At 39.5% G+C, this 17408-nt stretch overlaps 3 protein-coding genes across 3 annotated transcripts in view; 1 reads left to right on the top strand and 2 right to left on the bottom strand.

Annotated features, from left to right (window-relative positions):
• LOC144642223 (polycystin-2-like protein 2) overlaps nucleotides 1–3262 on the bottom strand; it is a 37344-nt gene extending 34082 nt beyond the window's left edge. Inside the window, exons 1-2 of the mRNA XM_078501205.1 lie at nucleotides 3095–3262; nucleotides 1490–1607 (exon numbers count right to left, since the gene is read on the bottom strand). Coding sequence (XP_078357331.1) covers nucleotides 1490–1607; nucleotides 3095–3262 — 286 coding nt within the window. The remainder of the gene's footprint in view (nucleotides 1–1489; nucleotides 1608–3094) is intronic.
• LOC144643604 (E3 ubiquitin-protein ligase TRIM45-like) overlaps nucleotides 1–12254 on the top strand; it is a 53070-nt gene extending 40816 nt beyond the window's left edge. The window contains exon 2 of the transcript XR_013568939.1: nucleotides 12131–12254. The gene's annotated coding sequence lies outside the window, so the exon portion shown is untranslated. The remainder of the gene's footprint in view (nucleotides 1–12130) is intronic.
• LOC144643601 (polycystin-1-like) overlaps nucleotides 3582–17408 on the bottom strand; it is a 28688-nt gene continuing 14861 nt past the window's right edge. Inside the window, 8 exon segments of the mRNA XM_078502904.1 lie at nucleotides 3582–6174; nucleotides 6567–6738; nucleotides 7153–7451; nucleotides 12683–13089; nucleotides 13804–14852; nucleotides 15365–15601; nucleotides 16187–16428; nucleotides 16431–16980. Of these exon segments, the coding sequence (XP_078359030.1) occupies nucleotides 4355–6174; nucleotides 6567–6738; nucleotides 7153–7451; nucleotides 12683–13089; nucleotides 13804–14852; nucleotides 15365–15601; nucleotides 16187–16428; nucleotides 16431–16980 (4776 nt within the window). The 3' untranslated portion in view covers nucleotides 3582–4354.

The following is a 17408-nucleotide window of genomic DNA, read 5'->3' as shown; positions in this document are numbered from 1 at the left end:
CCGATGAAAATTTAATCATATTGAAGATATTTCTAAAAACTTATCTGCGAGTCATGCTGTTTTAAAGCGTATACGGCCTTTTATACCTTTTAAAACTTAATTAGGGATGTATAAAGCATTAAGTTTATCATGTTTTTGTTGCACTGACTGGGGCTTTATTAGCAATGGTCTATTTTTGACAATAAGACTTTTTTTATATTGAGATAAAGATTAGGCATTTTTAAGTACAGTGGAATCTTGATTTTTCGAACCTTTAAAGGAAACGAAAATTTGTTCGAGAAATCGGGAGTAAAATTACAGTGTTCGACTGAGGGAAAGGAGATGCGCGTTTGGTTCGAGTTATCGGGAGGTTAGAAAACTCCAGGGTTCGAGAAATCAGGATTCTGCTGTTATAGTATTTACCATTGTAATGTATACCTTATTATAGGAAATTAACGCGTCATGAAATTAATGCGAATTTCACATTTTCGCGTTAATTTAAGTCGCGTTAATTTTTGTTAACGTTAATTTCCGCGCCGTTAATTAAGTGGAGCGTTAATTTCCATGACGTTAATTTCCATTATTTTGGCCCCAATTTTTCGTTACAGTCCAGATGTTCTTGACTCCAAGGAAAAAGCATAATTTTATCTTGCCACTATCATTGATACTGCGAAGAACGCTCAAAGTGGGAAAAGTAGCACGAACATTGTTTTCGTTTAAGATTATACGCCTACAAGTGTTGAACTAAACTTGTCCCTGTTGTGTACGTCGCGTTAATTTCCTTTATTTTGAAATGTTACCCCCTCTTTCGCGTTAATTTCCTTTATTGGGAAGTAATTTTTTCTTCAATTGGCGTTAATTTAAGTCGCGTTAATTTCAAATACCTTAATTAACACAAGCGTTAATTTCCTATAATAAGGTATGTTTTATAAGTAGTTTAATTTTTATTACTAGTTTTTGATATCACAGCTTTCTTACGAGCATCATTGTTATGATGTGGTAACGTGTTTAAATAAAGATAATAATGGTGTGACTGATCATCATGACTTATTCTTTAATAGAGAAGTGACGGGGATCACGAATGAGTGCGCTTTTGCGGGGTAACTTCTTTTAAGGGAAGCATTTTTTTTTTCATTCGTCGACGGCCTTTTTCGCAGCAACCATACCCATTCGGTTTCCTTATCTTTAATGATATACTCAGTTACATGTCTCATCGATCGTGAGCAGTATTTTAGTACCATCTACCGTTGAATTTTACTGGTACCAATTCATACTCCAAGGATTTTAAGAGATTGCGTTTGCAATGGGTTATTTTCCCGCCGTTATTATATTTATTATTTGTTTTCGGCATTTTTAATCTTCAGCTCTTTTTTTCATAACTATGGCAACACTGAGTGCTTTTACGACCTTCTGAACCAGAAACAAAAATAATCTTCTTTATTTTACGAGGGTAGTACTTATCAAACAAAAACAAACAAACAAAAAACTCTTTTTTAGTTCACCGGCTTACCTTTTCTTGGGTCTTCATTACTCTGTTCAGCGTCACTCTCCTCATCGCTCTTCCTTATAAAGATTGCATAAGCAGTTGAAAGAAACAGAACTTTAGCTGGCTGGTTAATAATAGCATCCTGATTAAAAATATAAATGTCAACATCATAGAAAAGAACCACTGGTTTGATTTCTCCGTTCCCCACATCATGCTATAAAACAACCAGTGTACAGAGCTGAAGTAAATGTCCGATACACAGAACCCAAGCTATGTATAGACACCAGTGCGGCAAGAATCCTTCGGCTTTCTTCTTCTTTTTCGCTTGTTCTTCGTTCTTTTCTTTCCCCTTTTCGGCAACACCACCATTTACAAGTATTTTTATCTTCACATAAGTTGCCTGAAGTGTCGCCGATATCTTCGGAACTGTAAAATAACATCACTAGTAAGTCTGGCTTTGTTGACCAAGCTCAAATTTTCCTCACTGATTGCCATAAATTTTGTTTTAAGTTAGTTTTGAGAATTTGGTGGAACATAAGAAAGATCTTCTTTAGTTTGTGAGTTTATTTTGTCCATGCCATCTTTTACTTACCCTGACATCGTATTGATACTGACCGGAGAAGTTCCGGGTAATTCCGGTAGATTTTCTAAATGTTTAAAGAACAGAGCTTTTGTACTTTGATAGTAGTTCCCTGCGCAAATAGAAATTTGGAAGAATCTTTTAAACGGGGATTTCATCCCGCACTAATACAACTGATCTAAAAATATTTGTTTCAAGTTTTTTCCGTACCGTCAGCATGATCTACAACTGACGGATCAGGACAAAAATGTTTCCTCAACCTTTTAAAGTGGACAGTGGAAGAGCGATAAGTATGCAACCTTTAGTCTCTAGTTGTTCAAAAAGCGGATAATACTATCCACTGGATAATTATAACTTGCTACCTAGTGGCTGAATGCTTAAAAACCACGCGGGCGATACCCCGTGATTATCATGCTAGAACCGGAGCGACGTAATCGTTCCTAATGACCCGCTAACAGAGATTATAAATGAGTTGGCACTGCCTTGTTGGAAGGTCGGGCGTTTCTCGTCTTGTAGAATACAGACGTGGGCGTGGCACCCATCTATTTAAAAAAAATCAGATATATTACAGAGAGTCACTTAAAATTAACTACGAACCGATAAAGGTAGAGTACGTACATAACATGTTCAGAAGTTTTGCTTGCTTGTTTCTTTCAGCAATACCTTAAAATTCCGGGAAAAAAAGGCCCCCTCCCAACCCGCGCAAAAAATCTTTAAAGAAAGATATATTTTTCCGATTAAAAGCCCCATTGTAGGGCTTGTTTTGTACTTTACGTTGTTAGAGAATGCTCAGAGCGACTGGTACAAAGTATGGTATTCTTTTATGCACCAGAAAATTTCAGTCACAGAATTCCGTCCAATCAGAGACTCAAAGATTTCTGAACCGCAAATTTTCATCGGACAATAAGCCCTCTCAACCCTCTCCCCCTCCCCCACCTTACATAAGCTCTCCCCGAAAATAAGACCACTTGAAAGGAACATTCAGCAAATATAAGCTCAGCGTTTATTTTCGGAATTGTACGTTGTATGAAACATGAATGAAGTAGTACCTGTTCCATGTCTCTCTTATCAGCTCTTCTTGCCCAAACCAGCACAAGGCAGTAAATGAGAAACATGGCGATAATAAACAAGAAGACAACTACATTTCCAGTGTCAAACATTGAACTGAAGCCTTCAAGCACCGCGCTGTAGTCGATCGGGTTTGGAGTGACATCCATCATGGAACCAAACGCCGTCAAATGTGTACACCAACAGTGAGTTCGCGTCGCGCTTGTTAAGGACGAGACTAAAATTTAAGCGCCCATGGAGTTCTAGGTGTTTTTCTTAAAACACATTTTCTGGCTTTTACCTCTCATTCAAAGAAACGGTGGAGATGAGGGAATGAAGAATCTTGTCTTTCAATAAGGCGTTATCTTGGGGTTAACAAGCAGACAAAATACATTATGAGTGGGGCTAAGTCGAAGTTGAAGGAAAAAACAATACGTCCTTTTTTATTGTTCAGTGCGACAGTTGAAGAACTGCATTGTTCAATTTGATGTCATTTGAATATATGGCACATTTATTACATTAAAGATTTAAAATTACTTTACAGACATAGTCTATACTCATCAGTCAGCGCATGACCTCGCTATTACGGACACTAAACGATGTCCCGAGGGTGTCTGCTATAACGAGACTTGACTGTCACTAGGAATGTGCTTCATATACTTCACACTGAAATTGCTAATCGTTATTTTTATTCAATAAAAAGTTCGAAGTAATAAGCCAAAACCGATTAAATTTATTTCTTTAATTGAGCCTTGGCCAGCTTACACTTCACTTTATTGAAGCTTATGTGTGGGTCAGATCGACTTGTAATTAGTCAAAGCTAAGTCGTTTTAAGCGTTTGCGCGATAGTCGACCATGTTAATTTATGTTTTGCTACCATTATACCGTAAAATTCCGGTAATAAGCCCTTGGCTTATACAACTGCGTAAGGGGTTTGTGTGGGATTATAAGCGGAGGGGCTTATATCATTATATCCAGGAGGGCTTTTAAGCGGAATAAAGAAACGTTTCGAAACGTGGCACGGGAGTGTTGATCGAAATACGTTTTTAAGTTAAAAACGCATAATAAAGCAACATTTAGTCCTGTTCAGTACTGCCATCCGGCAGTGGGGGTTTATATCCGGGGGGGGGGGCTTATAATCGGATGTCTTGTTTCAAGGTAAATGGGCCTATAACCGGGGGGGCTTATAAGCGGGGGGTAGGGGGGGGGCTTAGAACCGGAATTTTACGGTATCAGTTAAATATTTGTAACTATGTTATCATCTAGACTTCTGATTCCTCTTCGTGGCTCATACATAATTTGACGGAATCCTGATTGCCAGTGGCTTTATGCAATAAATCTTGAAGACACTTGATGACTTTAATACGACGCAATCTTTCTTTTTCGTCGCAAGCGCCTTCCTCTTCCAATCTTTCTAGTTCCTCGTTTTTTTTAGCGATCAACTGAGTAATTGTTTCAATTGAAGTATTTTGCGGTTTAGAGGCTGGCGGTGCATTTTGCAATTGTTGGTCAGATTCTTTAGTGAACGGCCCTTGATTTGGATGGGTCATGACGTCATTATCCCTGCGCCCGTGCTCACACTCATTTGCTTGGTCAGCAGCATGAGAAAGGGCAATGCATTTGTTTCCTTGGTAACCATGTTCTGTCACAGCATTTCGTTCTAGCTCTGGTGTTAGCGGAAGTGCCCTCAAAAGGGATATTTCTTCCAGTTCATCGTGGGTGTAGATGGAATTCACCAGCCCGTTTAACCGTTTTAACTGATTCTCCATTAAATATTGTACGTGCCAGTTCCATTGCAACTCAGCAATACACGGCTCCTCAATTTTTGGTTCTTCTCTCTGAGGTGGTCCCCGAAAACCGGTGAAAATTAACAGTCTTTCCAAAATGATGTTGAAAAAATTGCCCTCGTTTTTCTTTAGCTCCTCGTCAGCGCAGACAGAACTGTGCACAACATTGATGATTGTTATGACAATATTCATAAATATGAACATCATACTGAAAGAAAAAGTTGCAAAAAAGAAATATCCAACAGCCTTGTAATCAGGCTGCGAAGTAAAGTCGGTATGTTCGAATACCCCCATCACGAGGCTTAATAACGAACCAAGCGTTGCTGAAACAGACCTGTAATGTTCCAAGTATGGCCCGTAGATTGTGAACGCCATAGACGCGTAGGCCATGAATATGGCGAACAGCATTACAGCAAAGGATTGCAGCTCAACTAACGATCTGTAAATAGTCGTGGACAAAAGTTGCACACAACGAGTGAAGCTAAGAAAGTGAATGAATTTTAATATGGCAATGAAGTCCGCAAACGCGTACAGGTACACAAGAGCTTCGCTGTACAATCCGCACTCGGAGAAGTTTATAAACCATTCTTGGTCTTTTTTAAGGATGTCCACCGCACTCCTCAGCTTACTCTCACGCACTATATACACCACAACAATGGCAAAGCCGTCCACAAAGAATAACGTATCAAGCCAGCTTATAGTCTCTCGATAATACTCCTTTTTTCCACGCTGATAAATGCCTTTGATTATTGTATACAGTGTGTAAAGGAGGATCACGAAAAACAACATCTCGCAAGCCGAGTTGAACGCATAAGAAGGATTCAACCTGGCAAATAATCTGAAGATTTTAAAGTCGACTCGCGGTAAAATGGCAGACGCCGAAGTCATTTCTAGAGCCGTCTCCACGACTCCAATAAGGTTAGTGTTTGGATTGTAGATTGCTCCTTCAATTATAATAGCTCTAGTGTATCTATCTATCCAGCGTGTAGACTTCAGATAGTTAAAAAGAGCTTTTGTCTCTTCGATATTATCGCCAAATTCTGCTACGTAACCCCCGGCGGGATAAAACGCAATTCTGCCGTAAACTGTCAATGAAGAATTCGATTCCGCCGCATCCAAATAAACCCAGGGGGAAAGCTGCCCCGATGCGCTTCTCTTGTTGACCATCGTGCTTTCTGTTTGAATACCGTCAATCCATCCGGGACTGTACATCCGGGTATCCTCATACGACTCGTGATAAGGAGGATTGCACTCGTGGATAACGTCTTTCACTAGTTTTGGCACAGTGCAGCTACCTGATTTGTGTAAAAAAAATGTTTTAGCTCCTTTTAAAGAAATTGTATATAAATGATATGGTTGTCTTCTTAGATAAACAACAACGAACCAATATGAACTTAAAACAAAAACGTGCACTCTGCTCCAAGCGCGGGAAAACACGTGTACGTTGACGGTTTGTTCGGTTTCTTTTGCTTCTGATTGGTTAAAACAGTACGTTGGCTCAGTATGACTTGTGGAAGCACGCTGCACGAGCTCTGTCAACCAATCTCAGATTAAAGAATGCAAAACTGACCAAACCTAATGCATAACTTCTGACGGTTAAAAATATACACTGCTATCGCCATTAGTGATTAATTTGTAGCTTCTCCATACCTCTTATCCGTCGTCTCCAAGTATAAGAGTTACTTACCGTTCTCAATTCGAGCTTGCCGCAGTCGTATTCGGCCTAATCGTTTGGATGCTCTACTGGAAGTGAATCCAGTTCTATTAATAACTTTGTCTCCATTGTACCAGTCCTGCTCGTACAAATGAGGGATTAAAGAGTGTTCTCCCCATTTCAAAAATAGCTGCAAATTATTCACCTAAAGACAAAAAACATCATTAAAAACAGCTCTTGAAAATCAACACTATTAAATTCCAATTCGATCTGTACAGTCCTACGTCTTATACATGAGCCTCTGGCTCGGACACTGAGGGTAACCTCGTCCCGCGTATGGACTTTAAAATTGTATTTACATTTTTTTTTTTTTACATTTACATGGATAGAAAATAAAACAGTATTTTGTCTTTAACATAACCCCAGTATAGATTTCCCCGTCCCGGAGTTTACTTCGTCTGAAAAAAAAAAAACCAAACCAAAACATTTATACCCCTTCTAATTAAAGCACTGCCCGCTTGACTGTCAATCAGTTTGTTTTTCTTGTGAACTTCAAAGCTACTTTTTGTCATGTTTTGTCTGATGCGCAACAAAATTGACTTTAATTCATTAAACTTACATCATCAAGCCCCTGGGGGTAGGAGGCGGTAAGGGGACGTATAAACTCCTGTTCCATAGAGTTTCTCATCAAGAAGGATTTTGGATCTCTGTTGCCGTAACTGACCAGTACAAGGACAAGCAGGATAAACAGGTAATCACCAAGCTTGATAAACTTGTTCTTTAGTTGTTTCTCTCTGATTTTGGTTTCACGCAGAGCGCTTAACTTGCTCTCGTCAGGCGGCTGGTAAAGGAGTAATTCTCTCTGCCTGTCGTCTTTGTCCAACATGTCAGAATCATGAAGCCATTCTTCATCTTGACCTATGTTTCAACAGAGAATTTTTACGTTTTAATTATATTAAGTCGTTCTGATACGTTGTCAGAGGGGAAAATCTGCCGGCACTCGACCAAAGTGGCCAACACTGACATATAATAGCTCTGATCCCGTTTACATAACATGAAGCGACTAGAAATATTAAATACTCGTCTCAAAAAACTGTCAAGTTAACGAAAAACCGCAAATTTTGCTTCTGTAGCTAACAAAAAACCGTTTCGTTTACTAAACAACAAGAAAACGTCAAGGTAACGAAAAAAAGCAACTTTTGCTTCTGGACCGAAAAATCGTTGCTTTTGCAGAATTTCGTCAAACACTAAATTTTGTAAGTGCGTTCAATCCTGGACATAAGTGCGGATGGGGGAGGTCCATGGAGGTCATCCCAGCCTTTTGTATGGGTTCCCTGTTACTGCGCAAGTACAGTGGTCTCCTCAGGAACACAATAAAATGACCCTGGACAGTGCTCAAATCCGGACTGCTCGATCGGAATTCAACGCGCTTACCATTAATGGCTATTTAGTTTCGTGTTCTTATAAAAATGGTTATTAAATGCTACTATGTGCAATTCGCTCTCTTCTTTCGTAACGTTTTCAAATATTAACAATACTCTTTATGGGGAAAAATATTTTTTCTTTTGCACGTTTTTATAATCTTACTCCTTATGGTAAAAACAAATCGATCCGAACTTCTTTTAATTTAAAAATGAGAAGAAGAACAGGCACTAGGGAAGCGTGGAAAGCCATAGTATTTCAGTTTCGTCACGGTCACGGCTTTAACACCTGTTACACCGCCTTAACTCATGTATATCGTATCAATGATCCAGACTCTTTTTCATAGAGAGTAAAAAACGAAGATTTTTGGACATTTCAGCATGACCCGTCCGAGATTCTCTACGGCCCCATTCCCAGGAGTGGCACCCGGAAGACATATTGTAAGAGGGAATCGCCGGAAGGGTAGATTCCGCACTAGACGGGGTGTAGTTTGGGCAGAAATCGAGCAGGATTTGTCATTGGAGTCCTTGGGGGTGGATAGATCTGAATGAAATCGTGTGTTTGCAGTTTAACGTCTTAACGCCTTATTTGAAAATATAGGGTTATCTCATTGCGGACTTTTTTAGTCTCGCTTTTCTGAGACTGATTGGAAGAACTGCAGGTTCAAAGAGCCACCGCCTTCTGTACAATGTGTTCAATTTTATAATCTCAAAGAGGCTAATGTCCACTGTGCTTAGAAAATCAAAACCCAAGACTTCATTTTACACTCATTCTTCTGCAGTGTCTTGACAAAATGCAGGTTATGAAAGACAGCTACAAAAAAATCAAATGTCCGGTTTGCCTGACTTGCTTTCAATGGGCGTTGGTGGCCTTCCCATTTTTCTCTCTCGTTGGTGGATTTATCTTCTTGGTGGTGCGCAGAGGCCCAAAATGCAACATTTGGGAAAACGATTACTTTGTGCGCTTTTTATGTACAGCTTTTTTGATCCGCTGCAGTCACCATTTCCATGTTGGTCGCGTAAAGCAAAAAATATTTGGATTGTGGTGAGTAAATTCAAAGCTAACGAAATAAGAGTCAATTACGCTCTAAAAGGTCAAAGCAGAAGTTGTATATAGAAAACCAATGAAAAGGAAGCGAGTCATGGCAAAAACAAAACGGAAATATCTGACGCTCAACGGAAGATGGCCGAAATGTGGACGAGTGCATTGATTTAGGCACAATGGCGATGAATACCAAGTTTAATGAAATCAGTCACGCACAACTGAAAGCTCACGCGACGCAAATGGAAACCTTTCAGTTCGCTGTTACTCATTGAAAGTTCTGTTGAACAAGGTGAGAGGATGTTAGAAGAAATTAACGCTGAAATTTTACAAACGAAAAAGTTATCATTGGACGCTGCGAGGAACTTTTGAACGCAAAGAAACCTGAAATTTATAAACCACCACATGTACATTATGTAGTAGAAAACAAAGCGGATATTTGCGATCGAGTCGTTGTAAGTAACACGGATCCTTCTCTGTCGCTAGTTGAAGGACAATGCGAGAAAGCGGTAGAAGAAAAGACAGAGATAAGTTTTATGATTGTAACCAGAGGTTCAGATGTAATTCAGTGTTATCACCGAGATGATCACATAAAAGTCCATATCCAAACTCCAACAGGAGATAAATTGAAAACAGAAATTAAAGACAGCAGAGACGGCAAGTACACAGTGAATACACAAATTGTGTTGGACAATACCGAGTGGGGTTGAAGTTAATGGACAGCCGCTGACTGGTAGTTCCTGGAGTGTTCAAGTAGTCCCACATCAATACATTTTTGTTTAATTTGGTTCCAGTGGCAAGGACCAGGACAGTTCAGCGAGCATATGATATCGCTGTGAGTGAAAAAACTGGAACCATTGCTGTGACAGAAGTGATAATCACAGAATTCATTTGTTTAGCTCTGATGGAAATTACCTGAGAGAGATCAAACTGTATAATTGTCAATCATTGGCATTTACAAAGTCTGGTGAAATCCTCACCGTTGTCAAAGAATATTACATTGCAGTTGATTATGATGCAAAAGTTAATGGTAATGATAATAACGGCATTGATTATATGTGCAAGATTTATTTGTTCACCGAGAGTGGTCAGCTTATCAAACACATCGACAGTGATGTGAAGGATGGGAGGACATTTCTGTTGGAAGTGATGATCGCATCATAGTCACTGTTACTGGAAGAGCAATGAAATCAGGGTCATCTCCCCTGACGGGACACATTGCTACATCCTTTAGTGCTCCAGACTGTGTAGTCCCCATGGTGCGCTATTTATCACAGGACAATTCTTTGTATCTTATGATGCTGCTAACTGCGTAAAGGTGTTCAACAAAGAAGGAATGTTCCTTTACAATATTGGCAGTGAAGGGTCTGTGATGGACAGTTGAGTCAACCTACTGGACTTGCTGTTGACAAGTTCAATCATTTAATTGTATGCTGTGGAAAGAAGATAAGTTTTTACACTGGATGGGAAGTTTTAACAAGGTAGAAAACATTTTTGCGAGAATAGTTTCCTTTTTTATGTTGCTGTGACGTTGGAGTGTGTAGTTGATCGGAGAAATGTGTTTTGTTTTCCGTAGTATGGTGCAAACCTTTCTTTCAGTCCTATCAACACTTAATATTTGTAATTCAACGGGAAACTAGAACGAATAAATAAAATCATCGCCAATTTCCACCTGTTAGAGTCACGGTGGGCGAGTGGAAAACGCTCCATGTCCTTACTAAAAAGCCTATCAAAGTCGATAGAAACCTAAAGCGAGCAATTGTTTAAAGTGCCTATGAAGTAAAAAATAAATTCAGTTTATTTTAAGACTTTTGAAAATAAAGAAGAATGGCATTTTCCTTTTCGCAATATCTTTTTTCGTTTTAGAGATATTTACGTTTTTGTATTATCCAAATTAGGAAAGTGATGACATCAAATTTTCCACAAAAGATGAAAACTGAATCAGAATATCTTTGAATATTTGTCCCTCCCAAAAGCTTGAGGAGAGTTAGGGTAATATGGGCACATGTGTGTTCCGGCCGGACCCTCTGTCCCACGTAAAGGGTTGCAAATGGAATATTTGGTTTATGTCAGAAGAGACTGGAACAAGAGGGTTGCCATGGTTACATATTATGAGTCATCTTAACCTTTGAGGAAGGTCACTACCGATGAAGTTAAAAAAATATCACTCTTTTATTTTCAGAGATATCCCTGATTTTGTGATCTTCTTTTAGTGGATTATGTTCTCTCTTAAAAATTATTTTACGAGAAGAATTTAAGTAACGCCATTCTTTTTATTTGTAAAACCTTAATAATAATAATAATTTATATTTATGGAGATATAAAAAATAAAAAAAAAAAAATTTTAGCACAGAGAACCTAGAACCGGAGTAGTGATTTATTGTCGATTTTATTTATATTTTCGCTCTTCGCCACTGTGCCGGCTGGCCACTCACGTAGTGCCAGTGTAGCAATCAGATTGAAATTCGGTCACTGGGTATATGGTTTGCTTGAGATTTCACTTATGTCGTGGCGTTGCTTGGTGTTAGTGTTGTCGCTTTTAATAAAAAAACAAAACAATCGTATCGTCACGCCACCCGCGCTCGCCGGCTACACTTCTTCTTCGTTGGTGCGTTTTGCGACCTTTTGATTGGCCAATATTTGTTTTGGTTATGACACTCAATCGAAAATCGCTCTAACGTATAGAGGTATATTTGAATTATACTGTATAAAATGTAAATGAGCGCATCCGATACTTCTTTTAGGATCAGGCCGTCTTTGATTTGTTATATTAGTATTAAGAAATTATCTGCGGGTCATGCTGTTTTAAAGCGTATACGGCCTTTTATACCTTTTGAAACTTAATTAGGGATGTATAAAGCATTAACTTTACCATGTTTTTGTAGCACTGACTGGTGCTATATTAGCAATGGTCTATTTTTGATATTGAGATTAAAATTAGGCATTTTTAAGTACAGTGGAATCTCGATTTTTCTAACCTCCAAAGGAAACGAAAATTGGATCAAGAAGTCGGGGGAAAAATTACAGTGTCCGACTGAGGGAAGGGAAATGCTCGTTTGGAACGAACTATCGGGAGGTTCGAAAAATCCAGGGTTCGAGAAATCGGGCATCTGCTGTAGTTGTATTTACCATAGTTTAATTTTTTATTACTAGTTTGATATCACGGCTTTTTAACGACCATCATTGTTATGATGTGATAACGTGTTTAAATAAAGATGGCATGATATCAGTGGTGTGACTGATTATCATGACTTGTTCTCAGAGAAGTGACCGGGATCACGAATGAGTGCGCTTTTGCGGGGTAGCTTCCTTTAAGCAAAGCATTTTTTTAACATTCGTCGACGGCCTTTTTCGCAGCAACCATACCCGTTCGGTTTTCTTATCTTTATTGATATACTCAGTTACATGTCGATCATTTTCGCAGTCGGTTTTTTAGTACCATACACCGTTAAATTTTACTGGTACGAATTCATACTCCAAGGATTTTAAGAGATTGCGTTTGCAATGGGTTATTTTCCCGCCGTTATTATATTTATTATTTGTTTTCGGCATTTTTAATCATCAGCACTTATTTTCATAACTGTGGCAACCCTGAGTGCTTTTAACCAGAAACAAAAAAAAATTAAATCGTCTTTATTTTACGAGGGATGCACTTATCAAACAAAAAACTCTTTTTCAGTTCCTACCTTTTCTTGGGTCTTCATTACTGTGTTCAGCGTCACTCTCCTCGTCGCTCTTCCTTATAAAGATTGCATAAGCAGTTGAAAGAAACAGAACTTTAGCTGGCTGGTTAACAAGAGTATCCTGACTAAACGTCAGCATCATGGAAAAGAACCACTGGTTTGATTTCTCCGTTCCCCACATCATGCTATAAAACAACGTGTACAGAGCGGATGTAAAAGACGCTCCGATACACAGAACCCACGCTATGTATAGACACCAGTGCGGCAAGAATCCTTCGGCTTTCTTCTTCTTTTTCGCTTCCGCTTCGTTCTTTTCTTCGTTCTCTTTCGTTCCTCCTCGGAAACACCACCATTTACAAGTATTTCTATCTTCACGTAAGTTGCCTGAAGTGTCGCCGATATCTTTGGAACTGTAAAATAAAATCACTAGTAAGTCTGGCTTTGTTGACCAAGCTCAAATTCTCCTTACTGATTGCCAAAAATTTAATTTTAAGTTACAGTTGAATTCCGATAACTAGAACCCACAGTAACTCGAACCTTCCGCTAACTCGAAACTTTTTCGATTCTCTTCCAGGTTGTTTTGTTACTAATTTTACCCTCGATAACTCAAACTCCCGATAATTCGAACCTTTTTCGATTTCCCTAGAAGGTTCGAGTTATCGGGATTCAACTGTAGACTAAAATTAAATTTTTGGTAATCAGTTAGGAGAATTTAGCTTGGTCAACAAAGTCAGACTTATAGTGATCGGGATCGTTTTGCTCTCGCCATCTGTTTACTTAGCTTGACATTGTATATTGATAATGTCCCAAGAAATTGCAGTTAATGCCAAGTTAAAAAATACAAATGTTTCTCGTTCCCGCCCACTTCATTTTTGGGGGCCACTTCTCTTTTTATATTATATGTTATTGGAAAAGTTGGAACGAACAAAAAAACAACAGTGATTTATTCAGCGGATAGCGTTATCCAGCCTATAAGCAACTGGGCCCAATAAGATCTCGCGAAAATTTCTAAGCGCTTTCTACTTCAGTCGCCCATAAAAACGTGACTTACTTAACTTGCCAGTTCTATGACTGGTTGATTAGGTACTAACCTCAGCCTGCAGAACATATGTTGTAAATCTCACCTGTTAGAGTCAATGCTATTTGTCTGGACGACATATTTTTGTCCTCCACCTCGTCCATTTCGGAACAACCAACATTTTTCATTTGACAATCTCCTTGATGTTTCTTCAATGACAAGTCCGTCATCTGCTGCCGAGCTAGAATGGTCCATTTCACATTTAACGCTATCTAAAAGGACACCTTTGTCTGACGGGAGTTTCTCTCCAAATCTGGAGTTCGTTTCGTTGATTTCAGAAAATTCGTCTTCTGCAATAGAAACGGTCTCGTCCAAGCTCTGCTCCTCGTTTTCTTTGTCGTCCTTTTCGGCCCCTTTAACTTTCACACTTTTAAAGATGGTAACTACAGCGACATTAACAGGAATGATAACGAGGCTGCACTGTATACCAATCATAATCGATCTTAAGTTCACTTCAATTGGCCCCAGGACTAGATTCGCGCTATCATCCCCGGTTGCAGTTTGCCCGTAAAACATGGCACTAGATACCATCGCTGTACTCAGCAGACAAAGGCAACACGAAGCGCGCTGGGCTCGGGTGAATGTACTCCTAGCTGGCTTCAGAAGCACAGAAAACCACAAGTGAGCGTCCGTGAAGTCTTTGTATAGTTTACTGTTAAAAAGTCTCGAAAACGACGTGAGGTCTTTTTCATCCGCGGGAGTCAACTCGCGCATGATCGCGCCGTCATCCTCATCAAGCGCGAACCATCGCTCACCAATAAATACCACGCATGCGTCTGACTGAAGGTTGCGGACCAGGACCCGCTTTAAAAACCACGCGGGCGATACCCCGTGATTATCATGCCAGACCCGAAGGGACGTAATCGTTCCTAATGACCCGCTAACGGAGATTATAAATGAGTTAGCACTACCTTGTTGGAAGGTCGGGCGTTTCTCGTCTTTTAGAATACAGATTCCGCTGTCTTCACGGTCGCCAACCAATAAACACGACACTTGAGCTGTTGTACCGGCACCCCTCCGCTGACCAGTAAAAAACGTAAGCTCATAGTGGTACGTGGCATTGGGCACGTTGCTGGGAATGGGCGTGGCCCCCATCTGAGGAAAAAAAGAATTACAACAGAAAGTCACTTGAAATTAACTATGATTAATGTCTAAATGTTGTGTAATCGATAAAGATAAAGTTGATACATGGCATGTTCAAAAGTTTTGATTCCTTGTTTCTTTCAGCAATACCTTGAAACTCCCCAGCCCACCTCCACCTCTCACAAAAAAGCCCTTAAAGAACGATATTTCTTTATTTAAAGCTCCGTTGTAAGGCTTTTTTATTATTTAACTTTATTATAGAACGGTCAGAGCGACTGTAGGACTTGTTTTACAATATGGTATTCTTGTATGCACCAGAAAATTTCACAGAATCACGTCCAAACAGAGACCCAAAGATTTTTGAAGCGCAAATTCCCATCGGAAAATAAGCCCTTTTAACCTCCTCCCCCCCAGCTTTACATCTCTCCCCTAAATTAAGCCCACTTGAAAGGAACGTTCAGCAAATATAAGCCCAACAAATATTTACGGAATTTTACGATACTTGACACAAAAGGAAGTAGTACCTGTTCCATGTCTCTCTTATCAGCTCTTCTTGCCCAAACCAGCACAAGGCAGTAAAGAAGAAACATGGCGAGAATAAAGAAAAAGACAACTACATTTCCAGTGTCAAACATTGACCTGAAGCCTTTAAGCACGGCGCTGTAGTCGATCGGGTTTGGAGCAACATTCATCATGGAACCGAACGCTGTCAAATGCGTACAACGACAGTGGGTTTGCGTCGCGCTTGTTAAGTTACCAACCTGAAAAGAAATATTTAATTTGGTTTTTCAAGTTCGTAGATTGTTTTTCTCAATCGAAAGCATCGTTGTTTCCTTAACTGTCTATTTCCACCTTAGTTGACAAATCTGTTTCGATTTGAAGGTAATTCTGTACCTCAGACATGACTTGATGTGCTGATATATAATAGCCTGCGTTGCAGACAAACTACCTTAATTTGTTTCTTCTTACCGTATTTTATAACTACTGAATGAGATTCTGAGTGATCTAGTATAAGGTTGGTCAATTTTCTTGAAAACTCTTGCCAGTTACACACCTCAACCCGTCTCAAAAGCCATTACAGTGTTCAAAATTATCCGAACTTAGAAACTCGAAAATACTAAGGGTCAATGGAAATGACTTTTTGCGACAAACACGATGGATAACGTTCGTCAACATTCGTTTGCCTTCATAATCATGACTGACAGCTGCTTCGCCGATGTTTTTATTTAAGTGAGAGTGACAAAAAGCTCAATAGCTTCGAAACCCTTGTGAATGAAGGAAAACGTGCCATTTTTGTAGTTAATTTCATGGACTGGCATGCTAATGAATTAAGATTACAAAAGTACCTCACATCCGTCACTTTTCCACTTTTGGAATTCCTCGTTCCAATATAAACATCTAGATTTTAACGTCCTGAGCGTGTATAGAATGTTTGTATCATTGCCTTTACATTCAGACGACTGCTTTTGTCCATCTTCTGAGGAAATTGGTGAAAACTTGATACCAATGTAATAAGTTCCGACGTAGATCCTTCGTTGAGAAAGAAACACTGTTAAGTTGGACTCTTGAATCTTAATTTTGTTTCGTACGTTGCACTTGTTACATTAGTTTCTTTAGTGTGATTGTGGTCTTTAGTAATTGTCTCATTTAACGTTTCCGTTGAATTAGAGGGAAAGTTAAGAGCTACCGATTCCCTTTCAGTCGTGCTCGTACTTTGTTCGGCAGCATGCGGGTATTCTTGTTCAACATTCGGTTCTGTTCGTACGTCCTCGGTTATGTTCGGAGAAACCGCTCGCCAGTCGAATTCCGTTGTCGTCGGAGCTTTCCCGCGCCTAACATAAACCACAAACTGGGGAATAGGACCGACTAAACTAACTTCCACATTGACCGCGCTACCATTTTTATCCACCACCAACTTATGCATGCGCCATCCTCGGTGTACAGTACAGTTGTAGATGAATTTCTTCGGAGGCTTGACAGGAGAATCTCTTGGTAAGAAGACGTCTATCGGATCATCTTCGTCCAAGTGAGAGACGCCGAGTTTTTGACCCTTGCTTTTGAACGAAAGACTGACAACTTTTCCAGTTATGCTTGAAGATCCTTTGTCCCACGTGTAAGGGTTTTCATTAATAGCGGCCATCTGATAAAAATAAAAATGTACACACCCATGCTGTTAGCAAAGCATCCGGTTATTTGGGCTCAGCCTTGGTCCTACTTCTTAGACGTCACCTCTGTAGCGAGTATTAAGCGCAGTTAAAGCCTTGGAACTGAGCTAATAAAGGCATCATCATCATCATCATCATCATCATCATCATCATCTAATGACGTTGTACGTCACAAAATGATGACATCATGTGTTTGTGGGAAGGGAACGACGCCCCGGTACTATACTGTAACATGGGTACTTCCAAATTCCAAAGTCAAGAAAAAATTCTTCTAACTTTTTTTTTATAGAACATGTGATAATTTGGTTTTAAGTATTAAAAAACGTTTCTTCTAAAATGATCAAACTCATGACCTCTAGCAAGAGCCTCTACGATATTACTATTTTGCTAACTGCACAAATGC

The sequence above is a fragment of the Oculina patagonica genome, chromosome 2, assembly GCF_052425735.1.
Source record: "Oculina patagonica isolate OP01 chromosome 2, crgOcupat, whole genome shotgun sequence".
Lineage (NCBI taxonomy): Eukaryota > Metazoa > Cnidaria > Anthozoa > Scleractinia > Oculinidae > Oculina > Oculina patagonica.
Note: the sequence above shows the minus strand (reverse complement) of the source record. Positions and strands in the feature narration are given on the sequence as shown.